Source organism: Peromyscus eremicus, chromosome 2 (genome assembly GCF_949786415.1).
Source record: "Peromyscus eremicus chromosome 2, PerEre_H2_v1, whole genome shotgun sequence".
NCBI lineage: Eukaryota > Metazoa > Chordata > Mammalia > Rodentia > Cricetidae > Peromyscus > Peromyscus eremicus.
Genome location: NC_081417.1, coordinates 78232187 through 78256318, shown reverse-complemented (window position 1 = coordinate 78256318; position 24132 = coordinate 78232187). Strand labels below are relative to the sequence as shown.

The window sequence follows — 24132 nt, the reverse complement described above, 5'->3', positions numbered from 1 at the left end:
CACTTTACTTGGTATACTCTCCCTTATGATGAAGATGTTTCAGGTTCCCTTGGCCTTTTGGGCCCCAGCCCAAGTAGGACAGGAAGAATCCTTGCTGCAGAATTACAGAAACCCTAGGTGAGGGATAGGATGGTGGGAAAAGAAGCTGGGAGGCAGAACCAGGAGAGAAATTCCTCCAGCACTCAGCACACTCTCACGAGAGAAAGAATGTTGCTCACAGGAACTCCCAGAAATCCCATAAGCATGACCTTCCTTAGATTTGCTCTTTCCTCCAAGAGGCATCTACTTCCCAACTGTGTCGGGAGGTAGAATGCACAGGGGAAAGTGTCAGCTCCAGGAAAGGAACCAGGTCCCAGTCACAGCCCTGCTTTATGCTAATTTGCCTCTTGGTTTCCCCAGGCTCTGAGGAAGATAACAGAAAGGAGACTAGAAACGCTGGACACCAAAGGCTCCTCTTGTGCAAGATTCACAGCTGATGTGAAAGCATCTGCCTCTCACACCTGCTGCAAGGAGCGACGAGCATTCTCTCTTCAGATGTGGTTACCTTTCATGTACTAAGGTTTTCCTGCAATTATGATAACAGCTTCACAAATTGGTTTTTAAAGGTTTCATCGTGCACATGTGTGCACAAGAGTGCAAGTGCCCAGTGAGTCCAGAAGACGGTAAGGGATCCCCTGGAGCTGGATTACAGCTGGCTGTGAGCTGCCTGACATGGATACTGGAAACGAGACTCGAGACTTGGGTCCTCTGGAAGAGCAGTATGTGCTCTTAACTGCTGAGTCACCTCTCCAGCCCCATGAATTGATTATGTAATGGTTTCACGGCACCTCACCAGCCTAGTGAAAATGGAGGTTGTAGTGAAGAAAGGGGGAGACACTTTTCAAGTTTCTAAATACGATGCTGTTGGTTTTATGCCGTGGCGCAATGTTATTCATTAAGCGGCGCTGTTACCTTGAGAGAAAAGCCACAAGGCATGACAAAACCCACTATCAGAGTTTTATTAGGAGAAAGGAGGGACAGAAGAGAATGTGATCAGGCCTGCGGAAGACCAGTGCAGGGAGAGAGGGGGCAGGGAGAAGAAGGGGGAGGAGTCTGTGATCTGCTTTTTATAGATTCCTCTGCACATGCGCATATGGGCTTACTGAGCTACACCACGCATGTGCATAGATTGCGTGATCACGCTATGCACAAATTACCCGACCACACAGTGGTCAGATTACGTAGGTCGTAAAGCTCTGGAATGACTAAGCATCTGAACAGCGCATATGCGGTCATGTAGGGGGGGTGGGCAGTGGCCAGAAATTCCAACAGTTGCCACGTTCACAAGGAATTCCTACAACATCAATAATGATTTTTTACTCTGTGTGCTCTACACATTGTATTATCTGGGTTATTTGACGAGAGAAGCATTTTTTTATTACTTATGCAATTATATTGTTTTAAGTGACTTGCTCCCTCAGGTCACTAGATCAGAGCTCATCCTAAGAGCAGACAACTGAGTTGAATATGCTTTTTCTTAGAGCAAAGCAAAGGAAATCTTTCTCTTTGATCCTTTGTCCCATATTCTAACTCTGTAGATTATTTATTTACCACGACTTAGCATAATCACCGTGACTTGACGAACTACAGTCATCCAGACCAGCTGAGTCAAAGTTATTACCAAAGGTATCTTATCTGACTTGGCACAGTCCTTGGCCAAGCCTTTTTTTTCCCTATGGTTGGAAATTAAACCCAGGTTCTCATGCACACTAGTTAAGTGCTCCACCACTGAGCTATATCCCTGGCTACATCTCATCCCTATGTCCCATTTACAGTCTAATGAGAGTATTTGAGTTACCTTGTGTTATGGGCGCTTTGTTTCTGAGATATTTGTTTGACAAAGATTTTTTACACCACCTGTAAACGGTATTTGCTCTGCCCATGCCCCTTCTCCAACTGCTTATAAGGGGTCAGGAAGAACAGCAGGGAGCACCACCTCCTTTGGGCCATATAACCCAAGGTCATGGGTGGAGCAAATACCACTACACTACTGTATTAAGCTTGATAGCTTTCCTTGAAAAAGTTTTAGAATTATATTTATTTACTTATATATTGCGTGGGGTGGGTACAGGCATGTCATAATGTGGAAGGAAGAAGAAAACAAAGGTAATTGAGGGTCTTGCCGCTTGCCAGTACTATGTGTTCCATGTTACCCTTGGTTCTTGACCTTCCACAGCTGAGCGGGCAGGGGAAGTCTGCGGGTGTCTCCCTAGCAGCCTCTGCATGTGTACCAGGGAAGCTTTGGAAGCTCTCAGCCCTCAGGGCAGAGGGGCCTTCTTGATCAGTTGTCAAGCCCTCCCCCTATGTGGAAGAAAGGTGAGCCTAAATGCTCCCCACCGAGCAGTGTACAGGTGTGAGCGTTTGAATGAGAATGGCCTTCACAGGCTCCTGTGTTGGAATGCTTGGTCCCCAGTCATTGACACTGTTAAGGATTAGGAGGTGAGACCTTGTTGAAGAAGGTTTGTTACTGGAAGTGAGTTTTGAAGTTTCAAAAGTCCATGCTAGGCTCAGTCTCTCTCTGCTTGCTACCTGAAGATCTATAGTTCAGAAACCAAACCTACATTGTCTTAAAAACATGCCCCAAAATCCCCACTGAACAAGGAATCAAAGTAGAAATACCAGAGCTGGCCAAATGTTCGATGATGCAGACAGATCCTTTTATCTTTCTTTACTGTCTATAGTGAGGGACTCCCTTGTATGTAGTCCCAGGAAGGCTTTTGCAATACTAGGCAGCTCCTCCACACTTCAGGTAGGAAGGACAAAGAGAAGAAGTTTCATGTCCATTGAATGTGTTTTATCATCATCATTATTATCAGTAAAACAGCAATATGCTCTACCCTCCGTATCGGGCTAATGCATGCTGTTTAGAACTGGAACACAACCCCAGCCACAAAGACAGAAGAGTCATTTGCCTGAGCATCCTGCTACACTAACAAGAGTAGGGTATGCATGTAGTTCAGAAAGGTGAGAGAAGAGACCCTGAAGGGAAAACCACATGGTCTGCCCTTGGGCTGAGCAGAATGAATTCCGGTAAGGCTCTTATGTCGGGTTCAGTGTCATTACTCATACTGTTTGCTGCTTAACTTGTTTTTGCCATAGGAGAGAGGAAGCCACACCTATCCATGTCCTAAATGAGATGTCACCTTGTGGGCCAACAACCAGAGAAACAAGGTAACAGGTTGATTCCTGTCTGTAGGGCTGGACCACGCAGACTCTTTCCTTGTCTTCTATTAAGATAAGATTGGGTGTGCTGTGGTTTTAAACTGTTCATGTATGATTGTGGACCTTAGGGCCAGAGCAGTGTGTGTGTGTGTGTGTGTGTGTGTGTGTGTGTGTGTGTGTGTGTTCCATTCTCATTGGTGTTTGTAGCTCATTGCCTGCTGATTTCTCTCTTTCATTTTTCTCTCAATTTATGTGTTTTGAAAAATTCTGATTTCCTACTCTTGTTACTGAAAGACCCTAGCCCTTCAGGCTTACACCCCCAAGCCTCAGGAGAAGAGAAACTTCAAGCACCAGGAAATGAGAAACTAAAAATCTAGTTCCAAGGGCCACCTGACTCAGCCACTACTCAATCACCCCTGTAACAATGTAACAATGTAAAAAGATTTCTGTTAAGAGATGTGCTCAACTGTGACTGGGATAGTTGCAAGTGTTCCAGGAAGGACCACTGTGACCTTTGTAAACTCGACTCCCGCCCTGATACCCCCCTTGAAGTTTCAGGAAAAATATGCACACTGCTGTAACTGTATCCCCTCTGTGATCACTCTGTGACCAGACCATGATCTTGTGAAATGAAATTGTATGGGAATTGTAATCTTATGGCTTTTGTGGGTTTTTCCTTTAAAAGCCCTCATGGGGCTGCAGTAAGATGCGGCTCTTGCTCTTACGACCAGAATTTGCCCTTCTGTACAGAAGCCAATAAATTCCTCGTGCTGTTGCATCAACTGGAGTGGAGTCTGGGTTCTTGGGGCGCCCACTTGAGACCCTAAACTTTGGGGTCCAACAGTTACCACAGGTGACCACTATGATATGTTTATCACAGGTGTGCAGGTAGTTGGTTTTTGTGTTCTTTTTTCTTCATTCCATCCTTCACTTTCTCTTCCCCATCCCTCTATTTTTGGACAGTCTCACATAACACAGGCTGGTCTCAAACTCTTGCTTTGGAGTCGACGACCTTAAACTCCTGATCTTCCTGCCTCCATCTCCCTAGTACCAGAATTAAGAACATGTACTACCACACTTGGTTATATGGTGCTGGGCATGGCACTCAGGGCCTCAGGCATTCAAGCCCTACCTGTTCTTATGTACTGTGAACAATGAACACAAACTTTTAATGTATAGGAATGATGTTGAATTACATACTTCATTCCATAGATGGATTTTTCTTTGGGCCACCGTCTCACAAAAAACAACATGGAGACTTATCATTAGTTATGAAAGCTCGGCCTATACTTCAGATTTGTTTGACTAGCTCTTATAACTTAAATTAACTCATTTTTATTCATCTACATGTTGCCATGTGACTCGTGGCTTTTACCTCTCCTGCATGTCTTGCTCTCCCTGGGTCTGGCTCAAAGCAACTCCTCCTTTCTTCTTCCCAGAGCTCTCTCTGTCCGGAAGTCCCGCCTAACCTCTTCCTACCTAGCTAATGGCCATTCAGCTCTTTATTGAACCTTTACATCTTCACACAGTGTAAAGGAATATTCCACAACATCATTCGGTTTCCTACTGTCCTACTCCAGTGTTGAGTCTTTAGGATCTATAGAGTTCTTCTACAGAACAAGTTCTTCTACAAGCCCAGAGCATCTTTTGATTTCTGGATTATACTCCACAGTCTAAAATCCACCACATTTTGGCAAATACTCTATTAAAGAGTGAATTCTACCCCTATTTATATGCTAACGTCCCATCCCATCCTACTTCAGACTATAAATGTATTTGGAGAGAGGATTGTTAAAGAAGAAATTAAATGATATCATTAATTAAATGATGTTTAATTACTTGACAATTAAATTTTTAATTAATTATAATTAAAATTACCAATTAATAATTAATTAAATGAAATTAAATGACATCTGAAAACCATGTGGCAGGGAATTAAGTGGGAATTCTAATGCTGACTCAGTTTAACACGGGCCCTTCAAAGGGAGGGGCTTAAGTTAAACACTGGTGTTAGGTAGGACTCAAATTCATTTTGACTGGTGTCCTCACAAGAAGACAGATGGGATTTGCAAGTGGAGAGAAAAGGCCCTGTGAGGAAATAAGAGAAGGTGGCTGGGCATCAGTGAGGCAGGAAGGCAAGTTTCAGGAGAGAAGAACTCTACATAACTTGATCTTAGATGTCCCCATATTATTTTTTCCTGTTGTTTGCATGTCTTACAACTTTTAAAGTTGAACACTTTGTATGTGTGCATGTGTGCATACACTTCCGACCTCAGGCTCCTTTCCTCAGGAACCATCTATTTTGCTGTTTAACATAGGATCTCCTCATGGGCCTGTGAATCTGCTAGGGTGGCTGGCCAGCAAACCCCAAGAATCTGCCTATCTCTGCCTCCTAACTGCTGGAATTACGAAAATGCACCACTGTGACTGGCTTTTTAAAATTTTTTATTTTTTTTTTCATGATATAACCTTGACTGGTCTCAAACTCACAGAGATCTACCTGCCTCTGCTGGGATTAAAGGTGTGTGCCACTACCACTATGCCTGGCCTTTAAATTTTTTTTTTTTAATGTGGGTTCTCAAAATCAAACTCAGGTCCTCATGTTTTCCCAGCAGGCACTTTACCAACTGAGCCATCTCGCCAACATTGTGCCAGTCCACCCACAATCAGTTTTGTGAAACTCAATTCTTGCTTCTGAAAACATCCAAGGGCTAGAGGTATGCAAATTTCCCAAGATCAACTTCTTAGAGAAAGTGGTTATCCTGATAGACAAAGACAGTCTTTATATGATGACCACACCTTAATTTTATGCCAAATGGCACCCCTGAATGCTTGGGACAGAATTGGAGAAGTAGGAAAGAAAATTGAGTCATTTACAAAAGTTATACAGGGCCCATAAGAAATCTTCACGGATTTCTTATAAAGGCTGTCTTCAGCAATAAATAGAATGATACCAAATTTAGAATCTAGATAGATAATAATTGGATCTCTGGCTTTTGAAAATACTAATGCACAATGTAAAAGGGTATTTAGGCTGTTAAAGGCAAGATCAGCACCCTTGGAGGAATGGATCCAATACAATTAATATTGAATCTCATGACCATGATGATACTTGGATAGGAGAGGTGATTTCCAGAGGTTTGAAGAAAAATAGTAATGTCAGATGTTTCAATTGTGGTAAACAAGGTCATCTAAAAGGGGACTATAAACAAGGCATTCCTAGAAACAATGCTTTTTTCAAGGAACAATGGAAACAGAATGCCCTTCCCTTCTGGATTATGCAGAAGGTATGGTGAAGGCAAACACTGGACTAAGAACGTAGATCAACAAGGGACAGACAGGTAATCCTCTGCCTCTGCCATCAGGAAACTCCCTGAGGGGCCTCTCACAGGCCCCCAGGGTAAATTCAGTTCAGTCCTTTCCTGCCATCATAGAAGAAACCTCTTCCTAGAGCAGTTAAATAACTAAATGCCTATTCTGAAAAATCATGCTGCTTGGTGTGATAGAGCAGCTATAGCAGAGAGAACAAAAAATTTAGGAGAAATCATAAAGTGAATTTTTTGGCAAACTTCTATAAATGAACAAAGACCAAAATTAAAAATATGAATAAATGACCTTTTTTGTTTGTTTGTTTTTATTTTGTTTTTTGAGACAGGGTTTCTCTGTGTAGCTTTGTAGCTTTCCTGGAACTCACTCTGTAGACCAGGCTGGTCTCAAACTCACAGAGATCCACCTGGCTCTGCCTCCCAAGTGCTGGAATTAAAGGCATGTGCCACCACTGCCCCACATAAATGACATTCTTATTGAAGGTCTTGTAGATACAGGTGAGGACATAACAATAATCACACCAGAATCTTGGCATCCAAATTGGCCTCTTCAGGAGGTAAATGTTCAGCTTTTAGGGACTGGAACATTATCTCAAGTGAAATAAAGTGCAAGATGGGTTGAATATATAGGGCCAGAAGGACAGAGAGGAAAATTAAAGCCATATGTGGCTAATATAGCTATGAATTTATGGGGGCATGATTTATTATAACCATGGAATACCCAGATTAACATCCCTCCAACCTCAGAAACAAACCATAAACTAACATGTTTCTGAGAAAAAATACAAGCTATTATTAAGAACAGTAACTGACTATCCATCTTGTACAAGAACAGGGCACAACAACTGATAATCTTTCAAAGATACCAACAGCCCTACCTTTAAAGTGATTAACAGACAAGACTGTGTGGATTCAGCAATGGCCTTTAACATCAGAGAAACAACAGGCCTTGGAAGAGCTAGCAAAAGAGCAGTTAAATGCTCAGCATATTGAAGAATCAACCAGCTCTTGGAATTCTCCTGTATTTGTTATTAAAAAGAAATCTGGTAAGTGGAGAATGGTAGCAGATTTGTGAGCAATTAACAAGGTAATTCAGCCACTGGGCTTTCTACAATCTGGAATTCCTTTTCCTACTCTCTTACCTAAATGATGGCCTCTTATAGTTATCAATTTAAAAGATTGTTTCTTCTCAATACCCTTACAAGAAAAAGATAAAGATTTGCCTTCATGGATGCCTACTTATAGTAATTCTCAGCCAGTTAAGAGACATCAATGGAGAGGGTTCTCCCACAGGAAATGTTAAATAGCCCAACCCTATGTCAATATTTTGTATGACAGCCATTGGAAGTAATACGTAAACAATTTCCTAAATCTATAATTTATCATTAAATGGATGATATTTTACTAGCTGATTCAATGCAGATAGATACCTTAGAATGTTTGAAGAAATAAAGAAAATTTTGCCTTGTTGGGGATTACAAATTGCTCCCAAAAAGATACAAAAAGGAGATTCTATTAATTATTTAGGATATAAAATAGGTCTACAAAAAATTAGACCCCCAAAAGGTACAAATTAGGAGAAATCAATTACAGACTCTTAATGACTTTCAAAGATTATTCAGAGACATTTCCTATCTATGGACTACTGTTAGGGTAAAAAATGATGAACTGAGTAATTTGTTCAAAACCTTAGAAGGTGACAAGGACTTAAATAGTCCAAGAGAATTATCAGCTTAAGCTGAGAAAGAATTGGTCTTGGTGGAAAAGAATATACAGGATGCACATGTGAATCGTGTGAATCCAAAGCTGGATTGCATTTTGGTTATTTTACCCTCTAAGCATTCTCCTACAGGAATTTTAATGCAGAGGGGAGATATTGTATTGGAATGGATATTTCTACCAAATAAACAGAGTAAAAAATTAAAAACTTATGTAGAGAAGATCTCTTAGTTGATTTTAAAAGGAAAAATGAGACTTCATCAATTAGCAGGAATAGACCCAGTAGAGATTGCAGTACCTTTAACTAATAATGAAATTGACAAATTATGGGCAGAAAGTGAACCTTGGCAAAGAGCTTGCAGTAATTTTTTGGGAGAGATTAACAGCAAATATCCCCAAAGTGATAGAATCCAACTTATAAAGAGAGCTAACTGGATCCTGCCTCGAATTATATAGGAAACACCAATATCTGGAGCCCCTACATTTTATACAGATGCAAACAAATGCTGGGGGATGTCTTTCTGTATGCTGTGAATATATGTTGTTCCCATTGGTTAATAAATAAACTTCTTTGGCCTATGGCAAGGCAACTTAGAGGCAGGTGGGAAATCCAAGGAGAGAGATGGGAAAGAGAAGGGAAGAATCTGGAGAGAGATGCCAGCTGCCACTCAAGGAACAACATGCCAGCAGACTGGTAAGCCACAGAACACTTGGCAAAACATAGATTAATAAAAATGGATAATTTAAGATGAAAGAGCTAGCTAGCAAGAGGCCTGCCATAGACCATACAGTTTGTAAATAATATTAAGCCTCTGAGTGATTATTTTATAAGCAGCTGTGGGACCGCAGGGCTGGGCAGGACCGGAGAAAACTTACGGCTATACAAACCTATGTATTTTGTTGCAGCAGCCCTGGCAAACTGCTACACTCTCTCCACGACAAGCAAATCCTAACTTCTGAAAAGTTCTGAGGTCAACTGAGAGCTTTTGCTATGAAGCTGATAAACCTGTACACCTGACCCTGGAGCCACTTCAGGCTGGCTTCCATAAGAAACTGGGACGCATGTCCTCCGGGGTTCTGAATCTTCCACTTTGAACCTAGCTAACAGAATGCCTGGCAGGGAAAAGGGAGAATTTCTATGCCCAAAGACATAACAACTGGCTGAATGACCCAAGGCATAAGCAGGTTTCACTGCTTGGACTGACAAAAGGTGAAACTCCACCATTGGTCCTGATGCGTGCTTTAGTTAACAGGAACTCTCAGACAGACCAGAGAGAAACACAAATTGCCATAGTATTATTATTATTATTATTTTTTGGTTTGGAAGCCAGTGTGGCAACCTCACAGCGTTAGCCTTATGAAACTGTTGTTTCTTTATGTCAAAGTGATTAAATACAACAATGTAGCTAGAGTTTTCCTGCCTTGCCCACAGTCAGGACAAATCTTTGTCACCCCCCAGTCCCACAGCTGCTCAGACCCAACCAAGTAAGCACAGAGACTTATATTGGTTACAAACTGTATGGCCGTGGCAGGCTTCTTGCTAACTGTTCTTATAGCTTAAATTAATCCATTTCCATAAATCTATACTTTGCCACGTGGCTCGTGGCTTACCGGCATCTTCACATGCTGTTTGTCATGGCTGCGGCTGGCAGTGTCTCTGACTCAGCCTTCCACTTCCCAGAATTCTCCTCTCTCCTTGTCCCGCCTATACTTCCTGCCTGGCCAATCAGTGTTTTATTTATACAGAACGATATCCACAGCACAACAATGTCACTTTATCCAACCAATATCAAAAAACTGTTCTTAAGGTGTTTGAGAGATGGCTCAGTGGTTAGTAGCACTAGCTGCTCTTCCAGATAACCTGGGTTTAGTTCTCAGCACACACATGGTGGTTCACTACTATTCCTTACTCCAATTCCAGGGGATACAACACCCTCCTCTGACCTCTTTCGGGCACTAGGCACACATGTGTTATACATACATCCATGCCGTTTAAACACTCATATACATAATATAAAAATAAATCATTTTGAAATTAGCCTATGGAGATAAAGGCATTAGAATAATGTAGTTCTTCATAAAAGGGTGTATTATAGCATTGTAGATAGGCATGGAGCAGAACACCATTAGGACTCCAGCATTGAGGAGTTAATGGTTATATACCTCAATTATGGAATATTACCAAACAAATACTACACTGTATCTATCTATTTGGAAGATGACTGGGACATTAAATCAGAAAAAAGGGACAAAATATCCCCTTTAGAAAGACCCTGAGGCTGGGGACTGCTCATCGCAGAGTGCATGCTTAACATGTGTGAGGCTGGGGTTTAATCCTCAGCAGAAATGAACATGGCAGTGAAGAAATAAAATGAGTCTCATTTGGTCAGAAATAGGGAAATCCTTTATGTGTATTTCTGAATCGTCACAGAAAAGGAGTGGAAAGCAAATAGCCACTCACAATTGTGAATTCGAAGAGGAGGCCGCAGAGGAGAAGACAAGGTTAAAACATTTCTGTATGCTTTCTTTCTATCACATGGCTTCCAGAGACTTGACTAAGGTTGGTGATTCATAAACAAATACCGTGTGGGTTGCCAGCCAGAGCTCAAATGATACTGAGATCCAGCACTCTCTGTACCACATGCTGGTACTAATGTGAGACACAAAGATGGGGAATGAGAGCGACAAGGGAAGGGGAAAAGCTGGCCACTCAAACATCTGGCTGGTCCTACTGGGGATCAGAAATGTCAACATGAAATGTTGAGAGACTGCCTACGGAGATGCCGGGTGTTCTTCAGACAAGGCTGTTTAAAGAAGGGTTGTGACTTTGAGTTCTAAAGATGGCCTGAGCACCCCCTTCTGCCCTAACCCTGAGCAATGTCCCTCAGGAAGCCTCCTTAAGATTTCATTTATGAAGGACTGTCTTTAGGAGAAAAGAAAACCAGCTCACACCACCCCCCCACTCCCCCACCCCCACCCTGCGCGCCAATCTTTAAGCTTAGGTGTAAATTACATTCTTTGAGCAATGTGATTTAGGGATGGTGAAGCCACCCAAGGGCATAGTTTTCTAAAGGTCTCCCTTCAATCTAAAGCAGGTGTCAAACCTCACCTCTAATAAACTAGCTGACTTTCTCCACTGATCCCCGGAAGCCTTCTGCCCTCGTCAAGGATGGGACTTCATGTGAAGGAGGTCCTGAGCTGGGAACTCCTCAGGTGGCTGGCAGCAAGCGGTGTAAGCTGCCATAACTATGTTTTAACTTATTATTTACAAAATATACTCTTAGATGTCATGGCTGCTCGCCTTCTTGCCTCTCCCAGGGACATGACATCGTGACAGCAGCAGCGGTTAGCTTAACTAAAGGGGGCCAGAGGTGGCAGGATTTTGCCTGAATTAACTGGGTAATTTCTTTGGTTCTGATCTTGCAAACATAAATCGGGTTCTTCAGTAAAAAATATTTTTATTATTTAGAACACAGCGAGACGCCTACACACACACACACACACACACACACACACACACACACACACACACACAAATCCCTCCCATTGTCCCTCCCCTGCTGTGCTGTGACCCTCTGTAGATCCAAGGCTTCCAGAAGCTGCTCCTCCCTCGAGAAGCCCGGCCCTCTCCGACCGCCCAGCCAGAGTCGAGTCTGGCGCTCAGCTGAGGATTCACCGCGGCTTCCCAGGGAAGGAGTTTCTGCGAGCTTCTGTAAGTAGATACTCTGCTATTTTTGGTCCCTCTCCCTTTTCTCTTCCCTCCCCCGACCGGTTCTTTCTCCCTGCTAAGCATCTAGAGCCTCGTTGAGCAAGTGAGCGCTGGCGGTCCCTCCCTCTCCCACCCCACCGGTGCGCAATGATCCCTGGGTTTTGCACTCAGGAAGTTAGGGAGCCCAGGATCGCCTCCCGGTCCCTGCAGGTTCTTGGAGAGACTGAGACCTAGGGGAAGGGCAAAGTCCGCCGGCAGTCCGATCGTACGTACATGCCGCGGAACTTCCAGCACCCTGGAAAGTCTGGGCTAGGACTTTACAGGATTGCTAAACTGAAGCTGGTAAAGCAGAGGATTCGCGCATGCGCAGTACGAAACCAGGCGAGCTGGCCAGGTCTTGCACCAAGGCACTGTACTAGAACCCCTTCCGAAGGTGTCCTTCTAGACTTGTGGCAAGTTCAGAAGGACCAGGCGCTGCCTTTTTGAAAATAGAGACGGAATATGCAGTCTTGAAACAAAATGGAAATCCTCCTCTGAGATGGTTCTGCGGGTGAAGGTGATTGCCAGCCAAGTCCTACAACCTGAGTTCGATACCTGGAACCCACAGTTGGAAGGCGCGAACCCGCCGGGCAGTGGTGGCGCACGCCTTTAATCCCAGCACTCGGGAGGCAGGCGGATCTCTGTGAGTTCGAGGCCAGCCCGGGCTACCAAGTGAGTTCCAGGAAAGGCGCAAAGCTACACAGAGAAACCCTGTCTCGAAAAAAGAAAAAAAAAAAAATGGAAAGCGCGAACCCACTCCTGAAGGTGGTCTTCCGACCTCTACAAGCTCTCGGTGACACGCATGCGCCCTCACCCACACACCTGTATCATGCACACACAAAATAATGGTAACAATAAACTAGACTGAAGCTGAGCTTGGTGGAGCGTGCCTGTTATCCCAGCATGTGGGATCAAGACAACGGAGGGTTCCAAAACAGCCTCTGCAACATGATGATGAGTTCAAGGCCAACCTGGGCTACACAGCCAAGCCCTGTGTAAGAAAAACAACAAATTGAACTCGGAAACGTGGGGTAGAATGATAGTTATCAGAGGTTGTAATCGGAGGCTTTTCTCTGTCCCGCCCCGGTCCGCAGCTCCTTCTAAATAATCACTCAAAGGCTTATAGTAATTATAAATGCTCGGCCCAGAAAGACATCCCACAGCAAGAGGCTGAGAAGGGTTGGAAGTGTTGGTCAAAGGGCACGACAGGAGTGTGACCCTTGGCAACAATAATTATTAATTCAAAACAAGCAGGTTTCAAATGTCTCATCATAAAATAGGTGAAGAAGATGATGGGTGTGTTAAGCACTCTACATTGCGTACACTGTGTCCTATCAATATAAGCTGTTATCTGTCAGTTAAAAACCTTACTTTGGGGGGGATGGTTTGGGATGGGATTGGAGAGATGACTCAGCAGTTAAGAGCACTTGTTCTCACAGAGCTCTGGGTTTGATTATCAGCACCACATGATGGCTCATATGAGGATCGGATAGCAAGATCACTAAGTGGTATTGGTTGTTTTTGCTCTTTTGGGGGGCCTGTCCCCCAGTTCCCAAATAAATCACACAGGGAGGCTTACTCTTAATTATAAATGCCTGGCCTTAGCTTGACTTGTTGTTATGTGAACCCACGAGAGCCTGTTAAAAAATCACAAGAATTTATTAAGGTATAAAATGGGGATAATAGGTTCACTGATACAGAATAAGGAAGAGTCTGCCATTCATCCAGCCGTCATTGTCCTCTGTTCTGCCCAGGGGCGATGGGAACCAACCATCCTGCTCCATCCCCCTAGGAGAGCGCAGGACCCCTATTCCTCTGTTCTTAGGGCTTTCTACCCCAAAGCCATTGGCTGAAAGGAACAAATTCCCACACCAGCTTGTTGCTAGCCAGCTTTTCTTTTCTTTTTTTTTTTTTTTTGGTTTTTCGAGACAGGGTTTCTCTGTGTAGCTTTGCGCCTTTCCTGGGACTCACTTGGTAGTCCAGGCTGGCTAGCCAGCTTTTCTTAACTTTAAATTATCCCATCTATCTTTGGCCTTGGGGCTTTTATCTTTCTCTAATCCTGTACACCTTTTCTTTGCTTCTTACTCTGTGTCGGGCTGTGTGGCTGGCCCCTGAAGTCTTCCTCTTCCTCCTTCCTCTCTTCTTCCTTCTTCTTCCTTCCAGATTTCTCCTTTTATTTCTTCTCTCTGCCTGCCAATCCCGCCTTTCCCTTCTCCTGCCTTGCTGTTCAGCTCTTTATTAGACCATCAGGTGTTTTAGACAGGCACAGTAACACAGCTTCACAGAGTTAAACAAATGCAACATAAACAAAAGTAACACGCCTTAAAATAATATTCGACCGCAACTAAGGCCAGCCTGGGCTTCAAGAACCCCCGTCTAAAGCAGAGACAAGTAGATGGGAAGACCTGGGCTTTGGATTCGCTGGCTCACTGTCCTCCTGTCAGGCTCTTTCCAAGAGTGAGAGGGACACAGTGAATAAACTCGTCAGCCTTGCGTGCTTATCTGGAGAATTCACTGAGGTCCACAAGATGATGTGTAGTTCTGTGTCACAAACCTTTTAAAGCACAGAGCCGTTTCGATTATTTGTTCGATTTGCCTGGAGGCAAGTTTAAACAAAATAGTTTCCATATTGGAGCCAAACCCAGAGAAAATGAGATGGAGCAGCGGCGCCCCCCAGTGGCTATGAGGTCCATGCATCTGTAGGGGAAAAAGGCTTTGAGGCATTTCCTAGAGATTCACTGAAGGAGATCGAGAAACTGCTGGACTTTGCACGCCCGTTAGTTGTTTAATATCCTAGAGAAACTCCAGTTTGTCCTGGACAGAATTTGTCAGTCTGCATTTTCTTTGCCTTGAGAATTTGTTTTAGCCTGTTTCCACATCGGTACACCTGAAGTGATTGATAACAACGACTCTTACAGAAAAGTCATGGGACTAAAATGAGATCAGATATATGAAGTGCCTAGCATAATCCCCAAAAGTTCTAAATGGATGTGATAAAATGATAATAGGGTTGTGTTTTCTGGCCTCAGTGCTATGCCTAGGGGTTATAAGACGGTCATTGACCACATGTTTACCATGTTCTAGGTACATCAGGATGGTGCAGGCCAAGAGCTGGACCCTGAAGAAGCACTTTGAAGGCTTCCCTACTGACAGTAACTTCGAGTTGAGGACTACTGAACTCCCACCCTTAAAAGATGGAGGTAATGCAGAGCTGGCAGAGGCCGTATCAGCTAGCTTCTGCCACCTAGTGGAGAATCCCCGACTTTGACTTCAGATATTTTCTTTATTGGTTTACAGTTCTGAGTGTTAGCCGTTTAGGTTGGTCTAAGCTGAGTGGTTCCTTGTAGGTCTCACCTGGCCTAATGGTTAGTTACTTTAGGATAAGTCTCATTCACCTGCCTAGTGATAGAAGGCTTTCTGCCTGGTCCAGGCTGCAGTTCTCCACTTTGTGAACAGCCAGATTGGGTTCTTTCCTTGTAGTGGTCTTGTGGATGTAGAACCTGGGTCTTGTGGATGTAGAACAGCCTGGGTTGGTGAGCTCTAGTGTTCAAGGACTCTTCAAGCCTCTACTTACACGGCTTTTCTTAAAATCCCATGGGTCAAGGCAAGTTGTCCAGATTCAAAGGCTGGCAAATCTATTTCTTTTCCCTTTTTTGTTGCCGCCTCTTCTTCCTCCTCTTCCTCATGATTTCAGGCAATCACTGGGCTTCATCCTCAACCCATGGAAGCAGATTTCTTGATTGACAGAGTGGCCAGGAGGCCAGCACACAGCGGTGGGAGGTGTTTGTGACCATTTTGCAATCTGTCACATAAATCTTTTTAGATTTTTTTCTATGCAGTTTTAATGTCCTCATGGGTCCCCCTCCCCAGTGTGTTTGATGAAGCTCATGAGTAGGTACCTTATCCACGGCTTTGACAGAGGAGGAAGTCTCCTCTGTCCGGGCAAGCCTGTGATGATGGTGTGATAAGCATTTCTCAGCAGCTGTGCCCAGAGCCCAGCCTAGGCGCTGTGTCTGAAGGGTGTTACAGTGAGTAAGCTTCTGAGACCAGGCTGTAGTCACTTCCCACGACAGAGTCACTGACTGAGTTTAAGTGGCAGTGGCCAAAACTTGGATTCAAAGTTCCAGAAAGTACACAGTTGAAGGTCACTTTAGCAAAATGCATCTTCCTTTGTATTGATTGATAGTATTTTACTAACTTGCTGTCCTGGTTAGTTTGTGTCAGTTTGACATAAACTAAAGTTATCTGGGAAGAAGAACCTCAACTGAGAAAAATGTCAATATCAAATTGCCTGTAGGCAAGACTATAGACATTTTCCTGATTAATGATTCATACAGAAGGACTCAGCCTACTGTGGGCAGGTGGTCTGTGGGAGCCCGTTTTCAGATTCCTAATGGCTTTACCCAGCAGGTCTGCATAGAGAGGATGATTAGGACCACGGGCCTGAGTGCAGGTGTCTGAGATGGTCTGCACTTGGCTGTGCTCGGGTGGGGTGGGGAGTCTTTTGCTCCACCCCTTGGCATCTCTATAAATACCCTAGGGCAGAGCCAGTCAGGGCCTGTTGGAATAGGTTCCAGGCCCTCTCGAGGCTCTCTTGTATTTTCTGTTCATCTCCACAATCTAAATCCTTCTAATATTTCCTGCTGCTTGCACTCAAGAAAACTCTGGGGGAACTGTGGGGTTAGTGGGTAAACACCCCGCAGTGGTCCTGGGTTATATAAGAAAGCAGCCTGAATAGTAAGAGTAAGCCAGGAAGCAGAGTTCCTTCATGGCCTCTGCTTCAATTCCTGCCTCCAGGTTCCTTCCTGGAGCTCCTGCCCCAATGTCCCTTTATATTAGACTCTGATTGGGGCAGATAAGCTGAAGTAAACCTTTCCTCCCCAAGTTGGTTTTGGCCATGATCTTTATCACAGCAGCAGGAAGCTAAGACATCACATGGACACTGTACTATGCCATAGTAAGTTACTTAAATAGGATGGAACAGTAGTTGAAAATGTTGAACGAATTGATCCACCTAAAATAGTACAGATAGTCATATCGTCGTCATCATCATCATCAACTGGGCCGGGCCAAATGTGAAAGCCCTTCTTATCTTCAGTGGGGAGCTGGAAGTGAAGCTCATGGTAAGGGAGTTTCCCCTGCATGCACAAGGCTCTGGAATCTATCCACAGCACAGTAAAATTGATCCTTCATAGCACAGAGGAGAGGTGGCCCCTACGCGGAAAGACTAGGCCTCTTTATTCAGAATGCCAGAATATTGCAGCCGACAGAGCCTGGGTCGCTAACTGCATCTGGATGCTTTATTTTGCAGAGGTCCTGCTGGAAGCCCTTTTCCTCTCCGTGGATCCTTACATGAGGTACTGTCTCCTTCCTCACTTTTTCCTGTTGTTCGTTGATCCATCATTTGAAGCACCGTGGCTCATCTTTTAGGATAGGCCATGATTACAATGGCAGCCTTTCCCCTGCGTCTTCCTACATTGTAGCCGGGATGAGATTCAAGGGTGCTCATCTTCTGTAGGCCGAGGCCGCTGTGCACAGTTTACCCTTCATTGCTCAGTGCTCTCCAGGAGAGATGGGGAAAGGAGGCGGGAGCTAGGCCCCGACTTGTCCACTTCCTACTGCAATAGTTGAGCAGAAGGAGCCAAGACTTAAGCCAGCGCCTCTTCCTTCTCTTTGCCAGTATGTTTTTATTATGGGGTTCATAGTTGACTCAAACATAGGACTCAGAAAACACTGGAGGGCAGAGAGGGGGTAAATGCCTTTCAATGGTGCTTCAGCAAACTGTTAACCTAAGTAAGTAATACAGGCATCACATAGTATTTTTCCCCTAGCTGAATGGCGAAGAGTCAACTCTTGGTTGAAACATACCATTTAAAGATGTTAACTAGCAATTGGGCATGGTAGCTTATACCCTGAGAAGCTGATGCAGGAAGACCACAAGTTCAAAACCAGTCATAGAAAGACTCTGCTAAACAAAACAAAATGGTAATTAGCATCCTTTGGGGGGTGGTTAATGTTGGGGTAACAGATACCAGCCAGGCCCATGTTGTATTTTGAATATTGTAGGCAGAAACTCACCTCCAGTTGAACAGAGTGATAAGATTCTCAAATTCATTCATAGAATGCCTATTTTGGGGTCACACTGTGTCTCAACTGGCTGGTTGTGCTGCCCTGGTATGGTGGGTGTTGTCTTGTCCCAGCATTTTGCCATTGATATCAAGATATTTTCCTCCATATAGTCTTGCACACTATGAATCTGTTTTGTCTGTTTTGTTTTGTTTTTGTTTTTTTTTTTTTCAGAATTGCATCAAAAAGACTGAAGGAGGGTGATAGAATGATGGGCGAGCAAGTGGCCAGGTAAGTGTTTACACCTGCCTTGGCGTTTGGATAAATGTCCTCCAGCTCCTGCCAGGTCTGCCTATTGTCCTACAGCTCCTTCTCCAGTCTATGTGGTTCACTAGGAAACAATTTGGGAAGGCCCTGTCCGCCCCCTTCTTTTTTTTTTTTTTTTTTTTTTTTTTGGTTTTTCGAGACAGGGTTTCTCTGTGTAGCTTTGCGCCTTTCCTGGAACTCACTTGGTAGTCCAGGCTGGCCTCGAACTCACAGAGATCCGCCTGGCTCTGCCTCCCGAGTGCTGGGATTAAAGGCGTGCGCCACCACCGCCCGGCTTCCGCCCCCTTCTTAACTGAGAGGGATGGAAGGATGATGTGGCTGTGACCGAATATCTTAGAGAAATGACTAAAAGGGAGACATGGCTCGTTTGGGTTCGTTGTTTCATAGGACTCAGCATGTGGCCCTTGTCTCTGCTGATTCTGAGCCTGCGGTGAGAAGGACCATGGCAGGAGGAGCCTCTGGGAGAGTCTTCTTGCCTCTTGGCAGACACAGGGTGGTGGTGGTGGTGGTGGTGGTGGCGGCGGCGGCGGCGGCGGCGGCGGCGGGTGGTGGTGGTATCGGTATCGAGCTGTGCTAGCTGATAGCTGGTTTTGTTTTTCTTTGCCCCACCCCACTCCCCATCTATGTATCCCTGGCTGCCTTGAAACTCAGTCTGTAGACCAGACTGGCCTTGAACTCCTGCCTCTGCCTCCCGAGTGCTGGGATTAAGGCGTGCACCACCACAGCCTGGCTTTCTTTGCTCTTTTCTTCCCCTCCTAGCACACATCCTGCCAGGGGTAAGCACTGACTGATCTGTGTTTCTCAAGCAGTCTGGTTGACAACATTCACTATCGTGGATGTAGGATTGTCGTTTTAGCCTCTCTGCCATCCTGACTTTTAATGATGTAAACAGAGCTTTATATATTTAATTCACGATTATTGTAAAATACAAATAAATTGAAATCTGAAAATGGAAAGTCCCCCCGAGTCGGTTGTTAGTGTATTATTTCAAAACCTGGTAAGTACAGACTTCTACTTAGAATAAGATTATATGCCTGCCAGCAAATTGGCTTTTCTCAGTAAATCTACACTATTTGTTGTCAGTGCGTAAATATACCATCTATATTTTTTTAAAAGCTATAGATTATTCCATTGCATTCTTCCATTTAATTAAATCTACTACTGATAACAGCTATTTTCAAAGTTTTTTACTTTTTGTAGAAATTCTACAAAAGTAATTCTTCATGAAGTTTGTGTGTGTGTGCACATGTGCCTGCTGTTTCAAAAACAATAACAATAATTAGTTAAAATGTAATTTACATTAGGAATGATATTGTAAAAAAAAAAAACTACTGATGGAGTAATCAAATTTAACAATTTGAAGTTATACAGTTTCCAAAGGAAGCTTTTTTTTTTTTTTCAATGTTTTCCTTCGAGACAGGGTTTCTCTGTGTAGCCCTGGCTGTCCTGGAACTCAGCTCTGTAGACCAGGCTAGTCTCAAACTCATAGAGATCCACCTGCCTCTGTCTCCTAAGTGCTGGGATTAAAGGAGTGTGGCACCCTGTCCAGATCTAAAGGATTCTTAATAACACAAAAAATATAAATTATATATAAACTAATGTTGAGGGAGAATTAGGTTGCAAAACATTACTTCAGTTATGTAAGTATACATTATATATTTTAAATCTATCATTAAGATTACCTTGAAACATACCAAAATATTAGCTGTTATCTGTAGCTAGAGTTTTCCTGCCTTGCCCACAGTCAGGACAAATCTTTGTCACCCGCCAGTCCCACAGCTGCTCAGACCCAACCAAGTAAGCACAGAGACTTATATTGGTTACAAACTGTATGGCCGTGGCAGGCTTCTTGCTAACTGTTCTTACAGCTTAAATTGATTCATTTCTATAAATCTATACCTTGCCACGTGGCTTGTGGCTTACCGGTATCTTCACATGAGGCTTGTCATGGTGGCGGCTGGCAGTGTCTCCCTCACCCAGCTTCCTGTTCTCTCAATTCTCCTCTCTGTTAGTCCCACCTATACTTCCTGCCTGGCCACTGGCCAATCAGTGATTTATTTATTGACCAATCAGCAACACATTTGACATACAGACCATTCCATAGCAGTTATCTTCATGTCGTAGGATTATAGCTGATATTTTTGTTTGATTTTTTTAAAGCGTTTTTCCCCCTCTTTAAAAATTTTGCTTAAAATTGTGGTGCTTGTGACCCAGCGCAGGGCTACATGCATACCAGGCAAGTACTGCACTCCTGAGCTAAGTTTTCAGTCTAATATTTTCATTTTATTTAAATGTTCTGACGTAAATGTGATCTATAGCCAGCTTGTGGGGAAGGCAGTCAAGAAGTAAGGTGTGGGTGAGGGGAGCTGCAAGAAATCCATCGATGAGGCAGAAAAGAGGCAGCTTAGAGTGGAAAGAAAGAAGGCCAGGAGAAGCCAGTGTCCTGGGAACCGCCGGGCGGAGTGGAGAAGTTGGATAGCGAGTATGAATAGCCTGACAACCCGAGTTCCATCCCTAGAACCTATGATGGACAGAGACTGACTCTGAACAGTTGTCCTCTGACCTCCACACCTGTACCATGACACCTGTGTTCTCCTCCTTACAATGAATAATAAATAAACAAAATTCAAAGTTGGAAAAAAAAGAATAGCCACTATGTTTTGCAATCAGAAGGTTGTAACCTCAGTGGACTGGTGAAGGTGGAGATCATGTTGTTCTGGTTTATCATGTGAATGGAAAATGAGGAAATTTGGCTATAAAATTGAGACGATGGAGGGGGAAAATGAGATTATAAAATGACCGAGTTGTGCTTTCTTACAGCTGAGAGAAAGGATGACAGAGAAGGAAATTGTTAACAATGCAAGAGAAAAGAGGACTTAGGAGACAGGGTGGGGGGTCCCTGAGGGAGAAGGGAGGCTGGTCTATAGAGGATAGAGGCACCTGGAGCTGGAGGACAGAGGACCCTTGCTAAAAAGAAGGGAAGAGGGCAGGGACAGGGATTGGTGCTGGACCAGTTGAGACTCTTCTCTGAAGGCTCCCACATGGCTAAGAATTAAGGAGAGATTCCTCAGAGTGTCAGTCATGGACTGTTTAGCTCAGTGCCCTCTTGTGAACATTCCCTACAAAGCATCCTGACCCCCAAGAATAGGAAAAGATATCACATGTCTTACTGTACTTTTGTCTTTCAGGGTTGTGGAAAGTAAAAACCCAGCCTTCCCCACAGGAACCATTGTAGTGGCATTAGTAGGCTGGACATCACATTCCATTTCTGACGGGAAGGGACTGAGAAAACTGCCTGCAGGGTGGCCAGACAAGTTACCACTGTCTTTGGCTTTGGGAACAGTTGGCATGCCAGGGTAAGTGTCATGGGTATGTTTTGTTTGTCAGAATGTCTAACATTATAACTTAACCAGCAGGAGAGACTTAAGGCACAAAGCTGATTAGAGAAAAGTGTTAGGAATAAGAAAGGAAGGAGCTCAAACTGAGAAGACTCTGTTAAGTGAATGAATAAAGAGAATGTCTTATATAAAAGAAAACTGTGTAACCTTTAAAAAGAAGGAAACCTTGGCATTTATGATAACATAGACAAACCCGGAGGACATTAAGTGAAGTAAGTCAGGTACAGAAAGACAAATTCCACATGATCTCATTTTCATTTTATGTCAGCTTCTATTTATGTGAGAAATACCCGAGAGCAACAATTTTAGTGGAGAAATGTTTTCTTCTGGACCGTGGTTTCAGTCCATTTGCACATTTGTTTTAAGCCTGGGGTAAGGTGGACAATCATGGTATAAGGAGAATGATGGGGCAGAATTGTCTATCTGATGGCATCCAGGAAGAAGAGAAAGACAAGAAGGAGCCAAAGATGAGATGTATCTTGCTAGAGCTTTGTCCTCAGTGACCCACTTCATCTGACTAGTTCCCATCTCCTAATAATGCCATCATAGTATGAATCCACCACGGGATTAATGCATGATTACATCAGAGCTCCCGTGGTTTAATCACTTTGCCAAAACCCCGTCTCTGAACACTGCTGCATTGGAAACCAAGCCTTTAGCACAAGACCTTGGGGAGGAGTCAGCTCATCTCCAAACTGTGGCATAAGTGAGATCTAGAAAGTTGAACCAATAGATGCTGAGAGTATAGTGATGGGGATTGAGAGACATGTTGGTCCAAAGACACAAATTTTATTAATTTTTATTTGGGAGGTGTAACTCAGGACAAGGTTTCTCTATGTAGCCCTGGCTGTCCTAGAGCTCACTCTGTAGACCAGGCTGGCTTCGAATTCACAGAAATCTGCCTGCCTCTGCTTCCTGAGTGCTGGGATTAAAGGCATGCACCACCACCTGGCATCTTCTTACTTTTAAAAAAAATTTATTTGGACAGGAGACATATGTTCAAGGAATCTGTCTTACAGCAGGATGAGTGTAGTTTACAACAATAAATAAAGTTGGAAATTACTGTGAAGACAGATTTGAAGTGTACTGACCACAGAAATGATAACTATGTGAAGAAACATGTATGTTAATTAGCTTAATTTAGATATTCTACTGTATATGTATATTTAAAGCATGCTACAGACTATGCATATGTGTTTTTATATATCTACATTTATGCAGTTCCTCCTTGTCAGTTAAAGGTAAGCCAGTATTATTCTTGAGGCTAAATGAAAGAGGGAGAAGTTGGGTCTAAGATGCCTCACTTCTTAAATGCTCCATCACCTCTCAGTGTTGCCAAGGTGGGAAATCATTTTGTAGCACACAGGAGACATGGGAGTTCCAACTGTCTTCTGTGATCCCAGTTACTCAGAGAGTTGAGGCAGGAGGATCATGTGTTGAAGGCCAGCTTGAGATATAGCTAGACCCTATCTTTACAAAATGTCAAGCCAGGCCTGGTGGCGCATGCCTTTAATCCCAGCACTCAGGAGGCAGAGGCAGGTGGATCTCTGTGAGTTCAAGGCCAGCCTGGTCTACAAAGCGAGTTCCAGGATAGGCTCCAAAACTACATAGAGAAACCCTGTCTCGAAAAACTAAAAAAAAAAAAAAAAAAAAAAAAAAAAAAGTCTGAGATAGGTAGATGGTGCTGTGTCTGTCTTTTGAAAAATACTAGATTAAGGGGGTGTTAGGTGCAGCATGCAACTTTTGATGACAGGATGCTCTGGAACTTACACAAACTGAGATAGCTCCAGTGTCATTAGATGATGTCATCTTACCAGCGTCACTGTACATTCCGTCTGCCAGGGGCCAACACGCTGTTAGGCAGCCCATGACAGTATGTGGGTCCTCAGAAAAAGGATGTCTCTACCTGTCACTGCCCAACAACTCTCATGGCTCCAACTATAGGAAGAAGCTGAATAGGCTAAAATTGTGCCAATATTTCTCATTTGAACAGCCTTGACTTTACCATGCATCTGTCAGAAATTTTGCAGGTGGCTTAATACATATGAATTTCATTGGCTTTAAATCAAGGATGCAATTTTTTTTCCTACTGCTGAACTCATTTTTATCTCATCCCCTTATTTTGGCTTTGTATTTTGGGGCTTCAGTTAATTACAGTGGATTTTCATATCAAGTCAAGTTTACAACTCAGGGCTAATACAAGAGCAATGTTGGTAGGTGAGGGATAACTATTTATTGGTCTTGATTGAACAGGAGAGCAGCATAAGGCCAAAGTCTAACTTTTCCATGGCTGGAGGGGTGGGAGGAGGAGAGACTGAATCTATTCCCACATCCTTATGTTCTTTCC

The 24132-nt window shown here is 43.7% G+C and overlaps 1 protein-coding gene across 1 annotated transcript in view; it reads left to right on the top strand.

Moving 5' to 3' along the window:
* Window positions 1–11833: 11833 nt before the first annotated feature.
* The window catches only part of Ptgr1 (prostaglandin reductase 1), a 22621-nt gene continuing 10322 nt past the window's right edge, over window positions 11834–24132 (top strand). The window contains exons 1-5 of the mRNA XM_059254401.1: window positions 11834–11958; window positions 15079–15194; window positions 17306–17351; window positions 18295–18351; window positions 21576–21743. Of these exons, the coding sequence (XP_059110384.1) occupies window positions 15089–15194; window positions 17306–17351; window positions 18295–18351; window positions 21576–21743 (377 nt within the window). The 5' untranslated portion in view covers window positions 11834–11958; window positions 15079–15088. The remainder of the gene's footprint in view (window positions 11959–15078; window positions 15195–17305; window positions 17352–18294; window positions 18352–21575; window positions 21744–24132) is intronic.